The sequence below is a fragment of the Vitis vinifera genome, chromosome 6 (assembly GCF_030704535.1).
Source record: "Vitis vinifera cultivar Pinot Noir 40024 chromosome 6, ASM3070453v1".
NCBI classification, from domain to species: Eukaryota; Viridiplantae; Streptophyta; class Magnoliopsida; order Vitales; family Vitaceae; genus Vitis; species Vitis vinifera.
Window position 1 is genome coordinate 20,282,474 of NC_081810.1, and position 14,970 is coordinate 20,297,443.

Consider the following 14,970-nt stretch of genomic DNA (forward strand, 5'->3'; position numbering starts at 1 on the left):
TCACTTGGTTTTCATGTTTGGATCAAACATATGTGACCCTATTAGTTTCAAAATCGATAAATAATTGGCAAATCAATTTAATTACTTAAAGTGACTTAATAAATTAAGAAACTAAGTATCTTTGATAAAATAACTTAATAGTATAATTTATAATTAAAAACAACTTTAAATAATAAGTAAAATAATTAATTTATTATTAAGTTAATCTATCCATATTAAATAAATAAATAAAATTATTTATTAAAATTATCTAATAAAATTTTGAAATTTGGAAGGATGGACTTTCCATTCGAAACTCAACATGGTGAGTCTTTTGTCTCCAACGTTCTCTCTGTCTTCTTGGTGATTTGAAATTCCATTTTCCCGCGTTTCTGAAAATCACAGGCATAAATCATAAATGAGATGACACTTTTTTTCTCCCGAAAATGCCCTTCCCAATCTTAAGTTTCTATTTTTCAAACATATAGTAAGTTATTATTATTTTTTCCCAATTTTTGTTGCTGCAAATTAAAGAGGTCAGCTTCTGAACGCTAGGGTTTTTTTTTTTGCCAATAAAATTATTTTCTTGTTTCTCTGTTTGGTTTCTCGGAAAAGTAAGGACAACCGAAGAAAACAAGCATTTCCGCTGTTTGATTCCTAGAAACGGAACATCTCGACTGAACTTAATTCAGCCCTTTTACCAAAGGTCCCAATTTTCCGCTTGTTTTTCTCTGCTTTCTGGGAAACCAAACGGAGGATTAGTTTTCCGGCTTCGATCTTTCTTCGTGACGGGATACTCCAAAATATCTAAAATTTAGGGTTGTGAATAACTCAATTTTTATTTTTTTATTTTTTTATTTTTTAATTTGATTGCTTGATTTTAATGGGGTTGCTGATTTTTGCTTGCAGATGGAGGCCCTTTACAAGAAGCTCTACGAGAAGTACACTAAACTCAAGGTTCTTAGTTTTTCTCTTTTCAAATGTATTCCCCCTTTTTTTGGGTCTGTTTGTTTCCATGGAAAATGGTTTCTAAATTTTTTTAACTGTTTTCTAGAAAAAGAAATTGTGGCCAAAAAAAAAAAAGCAATCATTTTGTTGGAATAGACAACCTCTTTTTTTTTTTTTTTGAACTGATTCATGTTCTTATGGTGTTTAGACAAGGAAAGAAACTGAGATCGAGCAGCTCAATCGGGAACAAGAAGTAAAGTTTTTGACTTATGTGTCTGGTATGCTTTTATTTTATCATTTTCAATTCGTAGCTCAGGGAGTTTATTTATGGTTGCCAAACTCGTGGTAGTTCTTCAGTCAACAATATGTTTATGAGAGAATTTGGGGATTAAAACGAGGCGTTGCAATGAGGCTTCACAAGACAGAGTGTGTAACTGCACAATTGTGCAATTGTAGTAAAATGAGTTAACATTATCTTTGACCAGGAGTCCAGGACTGAGTTTGGATTAACATTAGTTTCAAGAAATTATAAGAGAATTATGTTGCAAGTTATATATTATAGTATTTCCTATAAAAATCTTATTTATGTGTTTCATTATAAGTTACTAATTTGGTAAATGTAGTCCCCTATTGTCACAAGCACAATTTTTCCCACACAAGTTTTCGTGTCTCATGAGATGGCAAAGTGCCTAGGCACATATGAGGTTTATAGAGTACCAACCTCAACTTATATTTTATTGGATCATTGAACTCCCACAATAACTTTAGTGATTTCAGACTTCCCCCTCATGATCTCCCTCTTTGGATTTCACTCTCTCTCTCTCTCTCGTCCCGGTCACCCACTCCTTGTCAGACTAGGAGTACACATCCTAGTTCTACTAGGACTCTTATTGATAGGTTGTGGCACCAGCCACTCCTACTAGGATTCAGAGTTCTAGTCTTACTCAAACTACAATTACAATAGGTATCAAGACTCCTACTTGTGCTTGACTTGCAATCCCCCTTCAAGTCCAACTCTTCATGCCGTTGCCGCATGCATCTATAAATGTGGCTCATGTGCATGCCAAGCCCTCTTTTGGCCTGCACGTTCAGATTACATTCATGTCGAGGCAACATGCTCCAGCATCCGCCTTGTTGCTGCTGTGGCTCTGTGCCTTGCCCAAGCCCTCTTTTTGGTGCAGTAACATGTCATGACATTGCGCCCATGACTCCCTATGCACAAGGCATTGTGCTCTTGTGTATTGCATCTGAATTGGCATTGCTGCTCTGCATCAATGTGCCCCATCCAAGTCTCTCTCTTGGTGCTGCACCTGCCATGGCATTGTGCTCATGGCTTACCAAATCATCTCATTGCACAAGGCATTGTGCCCTTGTGCCACCTTATTACTGTCCTAGGTCACTCATGAGGCCAAGGTGCCGCCCCATGAAGCCTTAGTGCCGCATGGTCCGTGTCAATGGGCTAACACCTACCTCAAGATGGATCTTCTTCCTTCTTTCCCTTCAGTTGCATGAGTTTAGAGTCTGGACTGCATGATCAATTGGTCGTCCAAGTGGTCTCTCCCACCAGTGCCACACACAGGCCTCCTAGGAATTGGCATTGATTCAGATGTAAGCTTAAACCTTGATGGATTGAATTTTGGTGCATAATTCCTACATGGGTAGTTAGGATAGGGTTTAGTTGTTCTGGTTCTGGTTCTGTAATAACTTTGGTTTGATGTGTTTCAAATAGGTAGAATTAGTTTCAAGGTTTTAGTCTTCTTCAGGAATTGAAGTGTTTCTTTTCCTTTTTTCTGAATTTGATGTTGCAGCAGCTGATGAATTGATAGAACACTTGAGAAATGAAAATGGAAAGTTGCTTGAACAAGTTGCTGAATTGAGAAGTGAAGTGGCTTCAATCAGGCATGCGCTTACCAGGTTCCATTGGATGTTTTTCGAGAGCCAAAGTATTAGAATTGTAAAATGTCTCTTTACTTTGAGTGCAGGTCCACCAAGGATGAAGAGTATTCCAAGTACCAAAATATTTTAATGGAAGAGAACCAGAAAAGTAAGCTGGGATCAATTGTTTGAAGCTTCTCTAGCTAACTCTTATGTTAACTGTTGGAACTCTCTCTTTTTAGCATCTGCATCATTGAGTTTCTTGGCTTTGTTGTAGGAATTGTTCTTTGTATGCACATATCCAATTGCATACTATTAGTGTAGTCTGGTTAATAGCTAATTTTATAAATTTACTGGTAATTTTTCTAAAAAATTATTCTGTATGTTTACTAACTATATATCTATGATGTCGGTCATGGTTTTTAACGCGTAATCCTGGATGCTTGAGCTTCTGATTTGTGAAGCAATCACTTTTTGAAGCTGATAAACACTCCGGTTTTGAAAATGTGGCTAAAAACCTTTTTTTTTTTTCTTTTTTTTTGTTGGGTGGTATTTCTCTTGGCATCTTTTGTGCAGGTTATGTGTGCATGTGTGTAAAGGAAGTGTATTACCTGCATTCACACTGTAATGATTTCATAATATTTGCATCACAATTTGTCCCTGTACATGTAAATGAATAAATAAATTAAAAAAAAAAAAGCTGCAACATTCAAATGTGGAGGCAAGATCTAAAATAGATTGGGGTGTTTTTTAAACTATTAATGGAGTTTCCAACAATTTGGCATAAGCCAAAAAGGTTTACAAGGAAACCAAAAGCACCCATGAGGGATTTTTTATTCTTGAAACAAAATTGAAAAGGATTGATTGAAGACACTTGTGATATAGTTCATAAATCCTCATGGAGAAAAAGACTTGACATATGTTTAGAAAGAGGAGAGTTTTATGATAAACATGTTTCTCACAAGTTTCAGCAGTCCTATGAAAAGGTTCCTAGGAGTTTCTGCAACATAATCAAATTGTTTCCACCAAGGTTTCTGGTGCCCAAATTTACAGCATTCATATATTTCAGTTAATTCCTTTTTCATTTTGAGTAGCTCAAATTTATGGCAGATAAAGAGCTTTCTGAAGAAATTGAGAGGCTACGGAACTTGCAACGGGTGGGACTTTGTTACAGTTCAAAGATTGACAAAAATGAAAATGGACAGCTGAGCACACCTGGAGTTGCCCAGGTTGGACGAGTAGACACATCGAATGCCTCAGCCATAAGCATGGCAAGAAAACGTAGGAGACGTTCTGGGCCTGAGGAAAAAGAAGGTGCAAGTTCACAATCTGTCAGTGGTCAAGTTGTTCTTTCAAGGGAAAGAGAATCAGCAAAGGACTTATCGAAGGAAACTTTGTCCAGTGGGATTCTTGTCGATGTTCAGCAGGTATATCTGATAATCCAACCTGTTTTAAATAGAAGGTATTGGTTTTCTTTTCTTTCTGTTCTCTGACCATTTTAGTGTAAGTATTCAGGCAGGATGCTGTAGAAGAAACATTGACAGTTCAGGTGTGTATTAAAAATACAATTCGGTGATTCCACCTGGGTATCATGTTGTACATCTAATTAATGTGTTGACTGTGATTTGTAGGTGATGATATAAATGACACCAGCCCCGCCAGCTGCCTGTTTCAAGCTCTTGTTGAGTTCTTAGTAGGCATGAAATTATCTGCAGTTCGTGAACCTGATGGAAAATGTATTTCAGCACTTCATCAATCAAGTGGTAATTCTTATGTCTAATTGATGTTCCTACAAAACTTCAGGTCCTGTAATCATTCTTTTATATCTCAGTATTTATTTGGCAGTTTATAGTTCATTTTACTCTGTTGACATATTCTTCAGTTGGCTCATTCATTCTTAAATGTCCACCATAGATTTCCAATTTTGGCTTCCTAAAATAATATAATTCTTGAAGAATGATTTTTTGTCAGAAGGATTCTAAGTCATCTGATTTTATTTGATTAACTGTTATTACTTGAAACTCTACCAAAAGTTGTGTTCTAGTTAAAAACGAGGATGGCTTGGAGTTACTTGGTGCTTTCGGTTGACAGTAATCTATTCATTAGTGGTTAATTTACATGTACAAACAAGATCATTTTGTTGATGATTTTTTTTTTCTTTTCTTTTCAAATGAGGAGTTTGCATCAGAAAAATTAGTTATTGTAATGTTTCTTCATCATGATTGAATTTTCCATACATATCACTATGGTTTAGTGTTCAGCTGTGTTTGAGTCGATGTTTGGCAAGAAAGTTTCACTTCATTGGTCCTGAGTATCATGATGCAATTCTAAGTTGAGCTTGAATCAACTCTCTTTATGTTTTCAAATTACAAGTTTATAGTTGTGATTGCAGGTTATTCATTTAGCCTAACATGGGTAAACAAAGCAGCTGGAGAGGAAATGGAGCTGTTATACCGGGTTCAATCCTTGGGGACATTTGAGAGAGTGGCACCAGGGTGGATGAGGGACGTGCTGATGTTCAGCACAAACATGTGCCCGGTCTTCTTTGAGCGGGTGTCTCGTGTAATCAAGCTACATCCCTAGTTTGCCTTTCCCCTCCAATTCCTGACCATATAAGTTTCTGCAGTTTTCCTTTCTGGAAAATAGGACTGAAGTTGCTGCTCTTTTCTGCTTGAGTTGTGATAGATTTTGGGTTGTAAGCAGGGAGGATATGGATTCTAATATGAAATATATATGGTGTCTAACCCTTAAGAAATGGATTCAAATCTAGGAAAGATAAACCTAGGAAAAGTGCATGGTGTCCCTTCTGCATTTAAGGTGTTGAGCAGGAAACACTTTTGTGCTGTTTATTTCAATGTATTCTTAACTAAATCTTGTTTTAATGTGAAAAATTAAGATGACCCATTGTGGACTTCCAATCTTTATGTTTGGTTAATGGAAAGTTTGAGTAAAAAAAATAGAAGAAAAGAAAGTGGAGGAAAATAAAAATTAAACATGAAGTTAAATTATTTTTTATAGTTGTTTAAATTTATTTTTATTTATTTTTTATATTTTATGTGAAGGTTAAATAATTTTAAAATATATAAGTATTAAATTAATTTTAATTATATTTTTCATAGTAAAATTAAATGTAAGAAAATTATTTTTCTTAATACTTTTCAAAAATGAAACTAATTATACTATGTAGTATATTATGGAAATATAGGAAATTTATTCCAACCAAATTTAAATTCTATTATTCCTAAATTTTTTATTTGCATGAACTGGTTCTTACCAGAATTTTATATGGACAATGAGGAACAACGGAACTTTTTCTTATTTGTTTTAGTTGTTACTTCCCTCTTGATTGTTCAAAGAGTTATTAAGTGGATATGCACTTTCTATAGGAAAAAACATAGACATGGTGGTTGTCCAGATATTGTTTAAAAAAAATATATTTTAGTTATATTAAATTATTTTCTGTTAATTGTCTTAAAAATAATAATTGAAATTGAAATTTCTTTGAAAAAATATTTGAAAATACAAAAATAAAGTTGAAAACATTTTAAGTTTCTAAATGGATTTTAAAAAACATTATAAAATTGTTTTGAAAATTATTTTTTGAAGGCTTTTTTAAAAACTATTTTTGAAAATTTTCCTAAACATATATTAAGGGTATGTTTGATAACTATTTTTTAAAACAATTTTGAAAAATAGTTTTTAAGAATAGTTTTTTGAAAATTGTTTAAAATAAAAATCTATTTGAACCCTAAAATGTTTTTATTATGTTTTTAATATTTTTAAAAATAAAATTTATATGAGATGTTTTTTTTTTATTATGCATGTTTATATAATTATTTCTTAAAATAACCTTTAAAAATAAGTGAAAAACAGAAAAATAAAAAATAAAAAATATCATCTAAAAAACATTATTTTATATTATTAAAAATAGAAAATAGAAAACTAGTTTTGATTGTCAAACGTGTTCCTAATATTTTTTTGTTTTGAAGAATAAAAAATTATTCTAAAAAACAGTTTCTAAACAAACCTTAAAGTTTTTGTTTGGATACACTTTCTATTTTTGATTTTAAAAAATAAAAATTTTTGCATAAAAAAATAATAATCTTTTATAGGAAAACATATGACTTACTTTACATTTTAAAAAATTATTTTGAAAACTTATAAAATTTGAGATAGTGAAAATTTTTGTTCATATCCTAATCCTTTTTGTAAAGTCATTGGGGTTTCAATGTGAGTATGGTAAAAATTCTTATATTTGATATTATATAAAACTAAAACTATTTTATGCTTTTAAATAATATTAAATGTGACAAAGATTTTACATTTAAAAAAAATATTAAATATTAAATATTTATTTTAAAAATAATTTTATTTTAATTTCTGTTAATTTCACAAATCAAATAATAAAATGGTATAAATATTATTATAGAAAAAATTGAAAAAATGAAAAAAAAAATTACAAATATTGTTTGGTGACTTCTCTTCTACTGTGAGTGCAGTCTGATCCAGCTTCTGCAATGAGGGGAAGATTGCCAAACCCTAGGAGTCTTACCAATGTCACCAGACATACCCTAATATCATCCTCTTCCTTCTCCACTTCCTCCGGCCGGGGAGGGGGCCGGGGCCGCGGCCTCGGCGGAGCTTCCCCCTTCGATTTCGCTTCCGGCGCCCCAGAAAAAACCGAACCCACCGCTGATCCCAACTCCGAGTCATCTGAATCGCCATTTCCATTGGGACTCGGCCATGGCCGTGGAAAACCGCCCTCCCAACCTTCTGCTCCAACCCTACCTTCATTTTCCTCTTTCGCGTCCACTGGCATTGGGCGTGGTCGTGGGCGGCTCACCGCTCACCCAACTGACTCAGTTCCTCAACAGTCCCCTGATTTTGCACCCAAAAAGCCTATCTTTTTCAGCAAAGAAGATGCCGCAGATTCGGCACCAAAACCCCAATCTCAACTCGGTACAACCCCGCCGGAAGAAAACAATCTTCCGGTGAGCATACTTTCGGCGCTATCTGGTGGTGCTGGGCGTGGACAGCCACTGAAGCAAACACCAGCGCCGCCCAAAGAAGAGAACCGGCACCTCCGGCAGCCGCGGCAGCCGGTCTTCAGGTCGCCGCAGCAGCCGGTCGCTGGGCCGCCGCAGCCAAGATTGAGCCGGGAAGAGGCGGTGAAGAAGGCGGTGGGGATTTTGTCGCGCGGTGGTGATGGCGGTGGCGATGGCGATGGCGATGAAGGCGGAAGAGGAAGAGGTTTCAGAGGGAGAGGTCGTGGGCGGGGCAGAGGGGCACAGGGTTGGATGGGAAGAGGGAGAGGGAGAGGGAGAGGGAGAGGGAGAATGGGTGATCGGAGAGGTCGTGGAGGTGATGCCCAGGATGACTACGGGGCTGGGCTCTACCTTGGAGACAATGCTGATGCTGAGAAATTGAGTAATAAGATTGGGTTGGAGAAAATGAGTAAATTGGATGAAGCATTTGAGGAGATGAGTGGTAGAGTGTTGCCTTCACCAATTGAGGATGCTTATTTGGATGCTCTCCATACCAATTGTTTGGTAAAGTTCTGAACGTTGATGAATAGTTTTTGTGGGGCTTAATGAGTTAGTGCAACTGACCTATCTTTTGTTTTGGATTGCAGATAGAGTTTGAGCCTGAGTACTTGATGGAGGAGTTCGGTACTAATCCGGATATCGATGAGAACCCTCCTATTCCTCTGCGGGATGCACTCGAGAAGATGAAGCCGTTCCTGATGCAGTATGAGGGAATTCAGAGTCAAGAAGAGTGGGAGGTAATCTACTCTTGCCCTAATGTCCTATGAACATTACCTCATTGCATTTCTTATTTTCATTTTTGATAAGTTTATGATTTGAGATTTTGTTGACTCTCAGTGGGATCATTTATCATCTTCTCTGCCTCCACTTAACTCAACTTGATAAATGATGGGAGAAGGATGTCACCTCTTCTGCCTTCCAATCTTGTAATCCCTTCTGAATCCTGGACTTCACAGTACCCATCCATCTCTTTCCAAACTGAATCATCCACCACCCTTGCTTCTTTGTTACTTGTAAGTCCAAAGTAGTTTGGAAAACTCAATTTTGAAGGTCTTCCTGCTCCATTTGCCATGCCAAAATAACACCTATTACTCTTTCTAGGGCCCCTACTACTACAGCTTCAAGGGCTTTTTCTCTCAATGTTAAAATAACACCTATTACTCAACCTCTACTTTATTGCAGATATGTTTGGAAGACTCACCCATCTCAGCATTTCCTTCTAGTCCTCTTCCACAGTCACACCCCACAATTTTTATTTTTTTTGATAGATAAAGAGAATAATATTAAACGGGAAGAGGAAACACCAAATTAGTGCCCTCCAGGTATACAGGGAGTATACAAAAGCAACCCTAGGACTCGAAACCAAGGGAGGAGTCTGTGTTTAAGTGCTACACTGCTACCAAAGTATTTTCTGCCAAAGTCACACTGGTTATGGCCGCTGCACAAACAGCTAGCAATTTCACCCTTGCCTTGTAAACATCTTTCTCAATTGGCTCGATCTCCCAACTTTCCTTCTGCATAAACATTCCCTTCATCAAAATAAGTTGTATATTGTTAAGCTTCAGTCTTGTAAACATGTTTTGAAAAAGGATTAATCATGGCCTACTACTGATCTTAGAATAGATTGGTGAACTAATTGTAATCATGATTATCATTCCTACTGAAAGAAAATGAGTTTAGGCAATCCTTGTACCTGTGATTTTGAAGTATTGGAAGTTTGATCATATATTTTATAAACTTTGAAAGAATTAAGATGAATTGTAAGTAAGAAGGGAAAATAATATAACTCCATAGTGTGTCTTCGAAAATGTTGAGGGCGAAGTGTTTCATCACACTTCCCACAGACTACAGGTGCTTCCAGCTAGCATGGGAAGATCCATAGCAGATCAGGTGACTACCTTAGAAAGGGTAAAAATATATATATATATATATATATATATATATATATATATATATATTTGAAATGATAATCATGCATTTGATTTTTTTGAAGGAATTTTCTTGTGCTGCTTAGAAATATCTGTGATAATTGTGTTTAATCTCTTTGCTTTTGCATCCACTTTGTAGTACATAGAAATATTTGAACCTTGAAAACCTACAGGGAATTTTGGATATGTGACTTAGTAGTGCATGTCTTTGGAAGTTTAGGACATATAGTGTGGTTCTAGAGCACTTCCCTCTCCCTATAGGCTTTTGTAGTAATCTTGAGAGACTGACATATTTAGGTGACTCTACCATGAGCAAAAGAAATTTTAAGAAGATAAATGTGCACATTTGATGTAAAGAAATTCTATTTGTTATTTTGCAGAATACTTGTTGGTTGTGATATTATTTTTTTCTCTTTCAGATTTGCATTTGTTTTCTGTTACATGGAAAAATTAAATTTTCTTGCACTATATGGTCTTCATGCTTCCAATGTTTAACCTTTGCACTCTTCTTTTCATTTTTCCTGTTTTACCAATATCATAATACCTCAAATTAGGTACCTGGATTCTTGAATATAATGTGGTTTGTGCTTGTAGTGTATGGTTTTTCATGCTTTATCCTCATTTATGTAGTTTTAGAATTAATTTGTTTATATGATGGCCTTTTCCACTTTACTAGGAAGTCATGAAGGAAACAATGGAAAACGTTCCATATCTGAAAGAACTTGTAGATTACTACAGTGGACCTGATAGAGTAACTGCAAAGAAACAACAAGAAGAGTTAGAAAGAGTTGCAAAAACTCTACCAGAAACTGCACCTAATTCAGTGAAGCGGTTCACTGATCGTGCCATTCTTTCTCTCCAGGTTTTTACTTCTCCTCATTATTTTTTATTTTTTATGCATAATGTGTATAGTGGAGTGTGCTTGAAGAATGGGAAAACAGATATACCGTCTCAAACTTGTCTCACTATGTTTGTCCAAAAGACTGTGGTAGGTCCAGTTTGCATCCATACTTTGTGTGCTATACATTTTGAGACCATATCTTCACAAATGGACTATGTTTAGTGGCAGACAAACAAAAGGCGGGTTCTATTTTGAGGTTATTAAATTTTTTTAATTCATTTTCATTCTTATCTTTTTTTATTCTTTCAAGGTCTTTTATTTGTTTTGTTTTCTATTTTTTTTTTAATTGGCTTATTTGTTTTGTTTTCTATTTTTTTTTTATTGGCTTATTTGTTTTGTTTTCTATTGTGTTTGCACACACATGCATCTGTGGATGGGGGGGATTTTTATATATGATAAACTAAATAGAATGGAGTATTTGTGCCAAAAATAGCTTCTCTCTTAGTATCCTTCTCTGAAATACAGGAGATAGGCATTGATTGTCTAAATGCAAAACAATCACATTTACAGAGTAGGAGAAAGCGATAAGTAAGCTGCCTGTTAGACTACCTAAAAATAGGGATAGGAAAGATGGTTGCTAATTACTTGCAGACCCATCTAGTTTGGCTGAGAAGTATTTCCCAATGACTAGATACCTTTTTAAAAAAAAAGAAAGTATATCCTTACTTGGGACTCTCCGGTGTTTGTCTCCTAATATTTATTTAATTTTTTAATCAAATGGAATCATATTAGAGTAGTTATAGATGTTTGAGGGCCAAAATTCAACATTTTCCAATAAGTTATGTGTATTGATGCATTCATGAATTGTAAAAAAATTAATGTGAATATGTAATAACTGTTGTGTACACGAACAACAATACTCTAATAAGAAGTGACAACTCATATTATGTATTGAACTGAAAAAAGTGTAGCATTAAAATACCCTACATAGCAATATAGAATTTTATGCAAAGGAGATGGAGAATCGATTGACCACCTTTTTTTACATTGCCCATTCACCTTGGGGCTATAGCAGAAGCTCTTCAGTATAACAAGGATAGATTGGTCCGCTTAGAAGTATTGGAGATATGTTGATCATTTCATTTAGAGGATTAGGGACCTCAATCAGATGAAAGACTCTTTGGCAAATCGCTTGCCTGACCTTACTGTGGTTGGTGTGACGAGAGAAATGTTAGGATTCTTGAGGAAAAGCCAAGATCGGAATGAATGTTGTGGGATTTACTCCACTTCTACTCCTCACCGTGGACCTTTTGTACTGTCGCTTTTGGAGGAGTTCCACTTAATGTTTTACAGCTCAGTTGGCTTTCAGTTTGTGATTCAAAAGGGGTAGATAACAGTGAGAGGAGATGATTCCGGATGTTGAGTGGGGTTGTGTTTTTGGGGTTTGAGATAGTTGGTGGTTGACTTTGTGTACAGTTTTTGTTTAGTGGGGGAGTCTAGTTTCACTTCGATCAGGTTTTGTTTTTGTGGGAAGGATCTTTCATCCTTCTTTTGTACTTTATTATTATCAATATATATGGTTTCTGATAAAAAGAATATATATAGCATATGTAGAAGCCTCTAGTGCTTCAATCCCCATTAGTGTCAATATTGATAAGCGGAAAACCAATTTTGGAAAACCAATCTTTTGTTATATCATACTCCTGTTTTAAGTCCAGGGAATGGGGGCTGGGAGGGTTTATTCTTCATTCATACAGGGAGTGGTGACTTGGGCTCAGATGATGTAGTCAGGAGTTTGGAACATGAGAGGAATTTGTAAATTAAAACAAAACAACACTTGCACCTTTACCACTGACTGCTTTCCACCAAGGGAAAAAATAAAATAAAAAAGGTGTTTTTGAGATTAAACTTTGAAATCAAAACCAATCTTTGGGTCTGGCTTCTGTTCTTGTGTGAGCAAGTAGAACCTTGAAAGGAGCTCAATGGTTTGCTTTTACTTATAAATTAATTCTTTAGCAATAAGCTTAGCCCCCCATGTGATTTTTTCCAAAAATCAAAGCTTTTTATGATAATTTGATTAAAAAATATACCTTTCAAGTAATGTCTGGGTCAATGACTTTGGCAGAAACTTCAATTTCTAAGCCATCCCCCAAACAAAAATAAAATTGATTATTAGCTTTCAATAATGGAAGCTGTTCTAAAATTTCCAGTAAATGAAGGATGATATCTCATTCCCACTTCAAAGTGTTTCAGTTATTGTTCATTATCATCATGACTTTTAAATTAGAGCTACTTCAATAGATATGATAAATAAGAAAAGCATCAAATTCCTTTACATTAAACCCTATTGTATAAGAAAAAAAAACAGGATCAAGGTAGCATCTGGTGGGACCCATTTGATTAAACAGTTGTACAAACAATCATACTAATTTAGGTTTTAATTATTCAATTTCTGCCAAACTCTTGGAATGGTGTTTTTTTTAAAAAAAAATAAAATAAAATAAATTTTCCAAATAAATGATTGCTGATAACATATAGTTAAATTTATTTAACTAATCTGTTGTTTGTCTGACCCATCTACCATACAGAGTATGGTCCCAGTTCCCATCCTTATTATTTTGATGCTACAATACTTGATTTGATTGACTACCATTTAGCTTATTCATCATAGCTTAGTGAAAGGAGCCAAACCGACTTTCTTTTTTTCTTTGCAGACAGTGAACAGAAAATCCCTTAATCACTTTGTTGAACCATTTTTCATGGAACCTGTGTTATCTATGATTGTGTGGTTTTTGATAGAAAAACTCGTATTTTTCAGTGTTAAGGCCCAAATAAATATTTTACATAAAAAATATATGGGCCCATGTATCATGTACTTGTGACATGGGAATTTACCATGTGTTGGATATGGTTTATTTGCTTTGTTGCATATGCGTGTGTATCTTAGAAATCATAGAAGGTGACAATTATGAAAGTGTACTTATTTGATTAAAATGCCATGAAGGAAACATTTATCATCTTTGCAAATTCTACTAATGCAGAGCAACCCTGGCTGGGGATTTGACAAGAAATGCCAGTTCATGGATAAGCTAGTGTGGGAGGTTTCACAGCATTACAAATAAACTCAATGAAAGCTCATTCATGACAGGACAATGTTGCAGTGGAAGGTTTTGCAGCATCCTTGTCACCAAGAGTCTGCTGTGGCATGAACTCGTAAACATAGCTAGGTGTAAGACATGACCTGAAATGGATTTTGTTTCAGTTCTGTAGTTTTAGAATTTTGCAGTGATTTTGCTCGTGTAATAATTCTTTTGTAACAGTTGTGGTGCTGCATATCCCTGGAGGTTCTTTGATTTAGTATATGCAGTACACCATTAATGATGAACCCCATAAGCTTTTCAGAAAAGCAACATATGTTATTTTTGAGTTTTTGGAGTTTTAGGTTGAAGGTGATTGCTCCAGAATCTTGAGTGCAGTTCTTGTTTGTAGAGTAGAAATACAGGAATTAGTACCATGCATTTGTCGCCTAGGGTTTAAGAAACACCTCACTCTTGTGATGTTCTTCAAAGGGTTTAAGCTTTTGCAATTGCTGCTGCTGCTGCTGCTCCTAAAAAGTTCAAAGTAGTGCCCAAATTTTGTTAATTTGAAGAAATAGTTGTCTTTCAAAAGAAGTTGCAGGTGGTCCATGCATGCCTATGGGAGATTTGGGAAAATGTAATTTAATTTGATTCTTTCTTTTTTGTTAATTTTGTTTTATATATCACTCATCTCTGACATAAACACCAAGGTGAGAATTTTCTTTTCTTTTCTTTTTATTAGGCAATATCTACGTGTAATGTCTTTGTTTTGAATTAGCTCTTAAAAGGGTTTAATTTATTCCATGGAGTTCAATCTCAAATCAGTTTGAATACAAAAATCTAACAAAAGCTAGGGTCAATGTCTTGAATCATCACTTTCAACGCTTTTGTGCTATTGGATGTTACAACTTGAACTCAAAGGCAGCCCCTAAAGCCATAAGAGTGCCACCATCGGTGGTGTTTAAAGGTTGGATGCAGATTGGACGGCCCACAAGGCTTTGACTCCCCCATATGGGCCTTTCTACTTTTGGGGAATCCACCAATTATTGGGGAAATGATGTACCCACTACAACAAGGATATGCATCGAAACACACTCCTTTTCAGCTTCTTTGGGGTTTTGAGTGGTCGTTGATTCTTTGAGATGCCTTATTGCGAATGCTAGGTCACTTCAAGCTTACCCAAAGTGCTTTCAATGTTATCCTCAATCCTACCATTTGAATGCTCATCATGTTTTGAACCCACATCAAAATATTTTTTTTTTAATTTTTTTAATCTT

At 35.3% G+C, this 14,970-nt stretch overlaps 2 protein-coding genes across 10 annotated transcripts; both read left to right on the forward strand.

The window, feature by feature from the left end:
• Nucleotides 1–280: 280 nt before the first annotated feature.
• Nucleotides 281–5,722, forward strand: LOC100854476 (uncharacterized). 8 transcript variants are annotated; one of them, XM_010653524.2, is made up of 9 exons: nucleotides 281–304; nucleotides 889–936; nucleotides 1,136–1,205; nucleotides 2,736–2,826; nucleotides 2,910–2,971; nucleotides 3,913–4,229; nucleotides 4,318–4,351; nucleotides 4,434–4,565; nucleotides 5,195–5,722. In XM_010653524.2, the coding sequence occupies exons 1-9, from the start codon at nucleotides 302–304 to the stop codon at nucleotides 5,383–5,385; spliced, it is 948 nt and encodes a 315-aa protein (XP_010651826.1). In that variant the 5' UTR covers nucleotides 281–301; the 3' UTR covers nucleotides 5,386–5,722. The 8 variants fall into 8 exon arrangements, with proteins under 8 accessions (XP_010651826.1, XP_019075909.1, XP_010651827.1 ...); XM_019220364.2 differs by having other exon boundaries at nucleotides 4,434–4,605; nucleotides 5,195–5,308; XM_010653525.3 differs by having other exon boundaries at nucleotides 299–798.
• A 1,526-nt stretch (nucleotides 5,723–7,248) lies between these two features.
• Nucleotides 7,249–14,042, forward strand: LOC100253300 (uncharacterized). 2 transcript variants are annotated; one of them, XM_002274786.5, is made up of 4 exons: nucleotides 7,249–8,351; nucleotides 8,435–8,584; nucleotides 10,452–10,637; nucleotides 13,658–14,042. In XM_002274786.5, the coding sequence occupies exons 1-4, from the start codon at nucleotides 7,320–7,322 to the stop codon at nucleotides 13,736–13,738; spliced, it is 1,449 nt and encodes a 482-aa protein (XP_002274822.2). In that variant the 5' UTR covers nucleotides 7,249–7,319; the 3' UTR covers nucleotides 13,739–14,042. The 2 variants fall into 2 exon arrangements, with proteins under 2 accessions (XP_002274822.2, XP_059593605.1); XM_059737622.1 differs by lacking the exon at nucleotides 13,658–14,042 and having other exon boundaries at nucleotides 7,270–8,351; nucleotides 10,452–10,853.
• The last annotated feature ends 928 nt before the right edge of the window (nucleotides 14,043–14,970 follow it).

Bases quoted from the DNA above. Each gene is read 5' to 3' on its own strand.
- LOC100253300 (XM_059737622.1), top strand. From the start codon at position 7,320: ATGAGGGGAAGATTGCCAAACCCTAGGAGTCTTACCAATGTCACCAGA. The intron at 8,352-8,434 runs GTAAAGTTCTGA...TTTGGATTGCAG, and splicing joins CTCTCCATACCAATTGTTTG to ATAGAGTTTGAGCCTGAGTA. The intron at 8,585-10,451 runs GTAATCTACTCT...CCACTTTACTAG, and splicing joins AGAGTCAAGAAGAGTGGGAG to GAAGTCATGAAGGAAACAAT.
- LOC100854476 (XM_010653524.2), top strand. The intron at 2,972-3,912 runs GTAAGCTGGGAT...AATTTATGGCAG, and splicing joins AATGGAAGAGAACCAGAAAA to ATAAAGAGCTTTCTGAAGAA. The intron at 4,352-4,433 runs GTGTGTATTAAA...TGTGATTTGTAG, and splicing joins AAGAAACATTGACAGTTCAG to GTGATGATATAAATGACACC.